This window comes from Oryctolagus cuniculus, chromosome 11 (genome assembly GCF_964237555.1).
Source record: "Oryctolagus cuniculus chromosome 11, mOryCun1.1, whole genome shotgun sequence".
Classification (NCBI taxonomy): Eukaryota; Metazoa; Chordata; class Mammalia; order Lagomorpha; family Leporidae; genus Oryctolagus; species Oryctolagus cuniculus.
In genome coordinates this window covers 110200325-110206324 of record NC_091442.1, presented here as the reverse complement: position 1 = coordinate 110206324, position 6000 = coordinate 110200325, and the positions used below count along the sequence as shown (strand labels likewise).

At 50.2% G+C, this 6000-nt stretch overlaps 1 protein-coding gene across 1 annotated transcript in view; it reads right to left on the bottom strand.

The window, feature by feature from the left end:
• Positions 1 to 1609: 1609 nt before the first annotated feature.
• The window catches only part of PWP1 (PWP1 homolog, endonuclein), a 28360-nt gene continuing 23969 nt past the window's right edge, over positions 1610 to 6000 (bottom strand). The window contains exons 12-15 of the mRNA XM_070051487.1: positions 4101 to 4191; positions 3884 to 4005; positions 2526 to 2631; positions 1610 to 1869 (exon numbers count right to left, since the gene is read on the bottom strand). Of these exons, the coding sequence (XP_069907588.1) occupies positions 1760 to 1869; positions 2526 to 2631; positions 3884 to 4005; positions 4101 to 4191 (429 nt within the window). The 3' untranslated portion in view covers positions 1610 to 1759. The remainder of the gene's footprint in view (positions 1870 to 2525; positions 2632 to 3883; positions 4006 to 4100; positions 4192 to 6000) is intronic.

Sequence of the window (6000 nt, the reverse complement as noted above, 5' to 3'; positions counted from 1 at the left end):
CCTACATTGTCTTCAGCGCCTCTTATTCTCGGTGTCAGAGCTAGAAATGGGAAGTAGATGATAAGTAATCTTTAAACTCCCGTTCTGGATGTTTGTGCAGATATTTTGTCTTATTTATCTTAAAGTCTCCCTTTCCATTTATTACATCAACTTTATTGAAGATTTTCATGAAATGGAATTGGACTTTCTTGGAAAAATTGAGGCATTATGGTTACAGCTGTATAAAGTGCTATATAAGTTATTTCTATGGTATAAAACAACTGGTCTCAATGAATTCACTATAGCCTACCTACCTCTAGGGAGAATTTTTTAAAAGAAGGCACTGCTTTCCCTTTGACATACGTTGTGACTCCACGGCATTTCCACACGTGAACACCAATCCTGACAAACCCCTGGTGAGGAAGAGGCTGCAGCACAGGAAATCCACGGCTCAGGTAGACTCTCGCCCAAGAACAATACACTCCCACGGTAGGAGGTGGTGGGGAATGCTTTCCTCAGTCTGCCTTCTTTTGAATCTGCAATCCTGGCTTGGGTCTGAGTACTCCTGTTACCCAGTACTCCTGTGCCCAGGCCAGCACAGAGGTCCAGAACCACTCTAACCACCCCCACTTCCCAGTCCCGGCACTTAGCATTCATCAGGCCTAGTCCTTTCAAAGTGGAAGTCAAAGTGTTAACCCCACTTTACCATTTAAACATTAGGTGCTTAGGTAGAACCACAGGACTACAGAAAGCAGTACAAGTTCTTTTCTTCTGGCACAACTGAGTCTTGAAAGGCCAGGAAAGATGCATTTGTAGAGCTATTCTAAAACATCAAGTGTGAGACAAAGTCAACTAAGTTTAAATACATAAGAGGTCTCCCTCTAGCTGCCATTAATCGGGAGTGATCCAGGGCTTGTTTTGAGAATCAAAAGCCAAGTCAAAGCAACAAACACTTCCGTCAGTTGGCCTTTCTGGAAAAAGAGGTTTTGGTGAACCTAAGTAGCTACACGTGTGACCCTCCACACTGTTAGCACTAAGATGATCAAGGTCCCACTTCCCCCCTTAGGAATCACACAGGACATACCCACAATGGATTAGGGTCTGATAGCTCATCTACCCCCACAAAGTTAGGGTTGAGTGTCTTAAATGAGATCTTTCAGTGCCTGCTAAAATTCACACTTAATAGAAGGCCATGTCAGTAATGAACAGCAGGCCATTTTTAATCAACTCAGTAGCTCATGAGCATTACTTTGTGAACAGGTGGGCCAGTACTGTGTTCACTTTTAGCCAAATCCCCTTTCCAGGGCCAGAGTGGACAGTGAGAGGGAGAGGTCTTCCTTTGCCGTTGGTTCACCCTCCAATGGCTGCCACGGCCGGCACACCGCGCTGATCCAAAGGCAGGAGCCTGGTGCCTCTCCTGGTCTCCCATGGGGTGCAGGGCCCAAGCACTTGGGCCATCCTCCACTGCACTCCCTGGCCACAGCAGAGAGCTGGCCTGGAAGAGGGGCAACCGGGACAGAATCTGGCGCCCCTAGGTGGAGGATTAGCCTATTGAGCTGCGTCACCGGCCCAGGCTCACCCATCTTAAGATTACAGGGTCTCCCCCCTCTTAACAGTGAGAGAAAGCATGTTTAAGGAGTTACTTTAAAAACCTTTTTATTCTCTTTTGAAGGGGCATGTCTGCCCTCCGGCTGCACCCCAGGCAGGAGGCGCTGAGCTGTTTCGGTCACTCTGCACGGCGAGCACTTAGGCCGGCTTTCAGAGAAGCCTGTGCTCTTCGTTAAGACTCCATGGGCGTGTCCGAGCTCCTGCTTCCGAAAGGGCCGCTGACAGATGAACTTCTCGTGCTGCCGAGAACAAGCCGCTCTCGTCTTCCAAACGCTTCATTTACTAAAACACAGTAAGTGCTCAGGAAATTAGCAGTCCATGATATAGAGACTAAATGTGGAGAAGAGCAATGATGTCTCTATTTTTAGAACCAGCATAAACACTTAAGTGCCACTTTACAAAAAGAAAAGTAACCTGGAAGTGAATCGCCACTTGCAAGGGTTCTGTGTGTGCTATCTTCTCCCAGATTGACCTCAGCTGCTCTGATAATGGAGCTCCTATCTCTCACAACAGTGCCTCTGTCTTTTATTCTACTCTTGATTAGTTCTACTTTCTTTCTTTCATCTTTGCTCCTATCACTGACCAGCACACAGTCTTTTAGGAGAGAGCTCTATAGCAGAATGACCTGAGAGAACTCTAGGATCCCTCTGTAGGGAGGGTGGAGTCAGGAAGCACACAGTGGAGAGACCGCTCAGGGCAGGTGCACTCACAGGGGTAACTGGGGGGGGGGGGGGGGGCGCCCCTCTGAGTCCTCAGAACGTCTTTGTTGTTTTCAGCTCTTCTACTGGCATGAGTGTGGAGACAAAGCTATGCACACATGAACACTGCAAACCACACCGGACCCTGTCTTGGCATGCCCCACCTTTGCTGCCCATGTAATGTATGTGAGCCACACATTCTGCTGAGTCCTAAAAGGACTAACACAGAAAGATTCTTACCTGAAGAGACCGTGCTTATGTCCCAGACCCGAAGTCCTTCTTTCTGACCTCCAAAGGCGTAAACAAATGGTAGATCAGGGCAACAGGAGGAACAGAAGAGAACCCCCTGCGGAGAAAACAGTCAGTGACTTCGATTTTTCCCGAGAGCTCACTGCTCTGGAACGCTACTCTTCCTGGTAAGGACCCACAATGGGAAAAGCTACCCGAAACCAGCTCACCAATATTCCCCTGAAGCCCACGGTCAGGATGGGGGTGGGGGGACATTAGTGTGGTATGAAGCTGTGTAAGCTCAGCCCCATGGCCACCCTATGAGGACATGGGTATGCTCTGACCACTTGGCTATCTCACCATTCTGTCTTAAAGGGATTTCCACAATAAATCTAGTATGTATTTCCAAAACCTTCACTATCCTGACAGTGCTACCACAGGGCACAAATAATAATCATTTTAAGACCTATGTTTTCATTTTATTATAATATTGATGTATGATGGGAAATATTAACATGAAAAAATGTTAAAATCTCAGTGTATTCTAAAATACAGTGGTTATTTCAATCTGTTGGGGGCCGGCGCCGTGCTCACTTGGCTAATCCTCTGCCTGCCGCGCCGGCACCCCATATGGCACCAGTTCTAGTCCCGGCTGCCCCTCTTTCGATCCAGCTCTCTGCTGTGGCCTGGGAAGGCAGTGGAGGATGGCCCAAGTCCTTGGGCCTCTGCACTGCATGGGAGACCAGGAGGAAGCACCTGGCTTCGGATCGGTGTAGCTCCGGCCATAGTGGCCATTTGGGGAGTGAACCAATGGAAGGAAAACCTTTCTCTCTGTCTCTCTCTCACTAACTCTACCTGTCAAATAAGTAAAAAACAAACAAACAAAAAAAAAACGTTGGATTTGAAGATAAGCGTGAATGTTTTCCAGGCTGGTATTGTGGCATAGTGGGTTAAGCCCCCACCTGCAATGCCCCCACCCCATATGAGCACTGGTTCAAGTCCCAGCTGCTCCATCTCTGAGCCAGCTCTTCGTTAAGGCGCCTGAGGAAGTGCCTGGTACACAACAGGTGTTCAATACAGAAAACTTCCTGGTTCTTTCTAAGCATCAGGATTTCCTAGGGTGAGACAATGGCCACTTCACCTGTGTCCTAGAGAAGCCCTCTCCCCCTCCTTACTCGACAGCTGTTACTCGTGTGAAGTAGAAACTGACCCTCCGAGTCTCTCTTCTCCCAGAATGGTCTGAGGCCCTTAAACCTCCCACCACAATTAACTTCCCAACTTGTCCACATTCTTTACTGCACTGATTCCCTGAGAAAGATAAGCGACACAGGTGAAAAACAGAAAACTAAGAGACTCAGGGAGCTTCTTACCATTTTCATGTCCCGGGAATGAACCAGACTCGGCCGGTCTCCCAGTATGTCCCAGATCTTCACATATTTGTCTGCTGATGCAGTCACAAGACAGCCCTTGATCTGACTGCTGAGATCAAGCCCTAAAAGGAAGACAGTGTTAATTCAGACTCACCTTGAAATACAGATTTACTTCCTCACAATTAATAGAAATCAAAGAAATACTATTCTTACTCACCAGAGATTTCATCATTATGTGCATTAAGTGTAAAAACCGGCTTGTCCGAACGTGCATCCAAATTATACACAAAGCCGTCATCCGTGCTGGCCTGCAGGGGTAGGAGGGGGACAGCCATGCTACGTGACCACAGACTCGGCAGTGGACAAACACGCAGCCTAAATGTGACTTACCTGCAGGGCTTGTTCAGGATTAACGCGGACAGAAAGAATTTACTTTTGGAAGAGCCATGTCTCGGCTCACATGGACCACCTCTGATATGTTCATTACTTAGGCAGATAGGCGTACGAAGCTGTAGTGAATGGAATGGGACGGGACCCAGCCGTGTGGAAGCACAAAGCTGAGAGTAACACCCACGAGGCAGAGGTGACAGGCCCGGCCGTGGAACACGGAGAGAGCAGGTTTCTACAGGTGGAGCAAGGAGGCAGCTGTGCTAGATGTGCCGGTGATCATCTCCCCACAGAGAAACCAATCTGTAGCGCAGTCATCAAGTTCCCAGCACGAGAGCTGAGAAGCCAGGAGAGATACCACGGTGCCTGGACTAAGTCTAACCGTGAGAAAAGATGCACGGAAGGAGGCTGAAAGGTACCACTTGCTCACATCACCCTTCCCCAAGCTCCACGCAGCACACGTAGAGAAAGGTACCTTCCCCTCTGCTCAGGAGAGGCAGAGGTGGATAGGCCGTCCTTACACCTGAAACTCAAAACCAGGCTGCTACAGTAGAACTTACAGCCCCATGGCTCCTTTCCCCAGGAGATACCCGCAGACTGGGCCTTCAGACTCTCTTTAGCCAGGTGGCCAACGAACCACTTCCATCCTCCCTCCCCCAACCTTCGGCAGACAGCAGAGCAAGTGTCCAGCCACTGGTGAGTGAGGGAGAAAGGTAGCTTAGGACTGCCTTGAAGCTCAGTGCTAGGCCTGCAACAGGGGACCCAGCACCAGAGAGAGCCCAAAGGCCTCTATTCCCAGGCCGCGCCTGCAGACAGAACTTCTGGATCTGCCATGGCACCAAGGAGGCCTGCATGCTGGAAGGACAAGCACTTCAGCTCGCATCACTGTGAGTCTTGCACAGGCCGGCTTACATCCTAAGACTGCTCAGGGCCCAGCGACTCACTCAGGCACGACTCAGCTTAGTGTCAGCAGGGGCGGCCAAAGGACTGCCTCTTGGAACTGGTAACCCATCACACCAGGCAGATACTAGCGGTCCCTACCTCTATGCCCCGGCCTGTACATGGAATCACTGGGCCACCCCAGTCCCCAATGGGGACTCGTGGCCCCAGCAATATCACCTGTGGCTGGCTGCAGTGCCCCAGGGCTCCAGTCCACCTCAGCAGCAGGCTGCCCAGAGTGAAATGGGCCTTGCTGCACTGGTCTTGGCAGACTGTGGCCTCGAGTGTGACCTAGCACGGCAGAGCAGGTGGCTACACTACTGCTCATTTTACTCCTCCCCCAACCCTAGCAGTCTAACGAGTGACGTCTGCTTGGGGGAAGAAAGGCCAGGATGCCAAGACACTACACGGAAAGCTGGGGATGGTGCTACAGTGACCCTGGCCATGTCCCTGACAACATGGGAACACAAGGGGCTCCTCCAGGACCCCAGCCACAGTGGGCTAAGGGCTAGCAATACCAGATCCCAACCTGAACACTGCTCCCAGAATCTACGCCCCAAGCTCCCACTGCCGCTACCATCAGTTCCTGTGGGAGGACGAATACGGAGACTACACTGTAGCATCCACCTGGAAACAGAATCTAGACAGCCTACCAAGCCAACACCATGGCCACATCTTCAGGAAAAACCCTTTTACAATGGAAGCTACTTGCTGAAAATGAGAGCGATACCTCATCTGCCACAGGTCAGGTATCAACGAGGGACACAAGCAGGACAAGCAGGCACTATGAT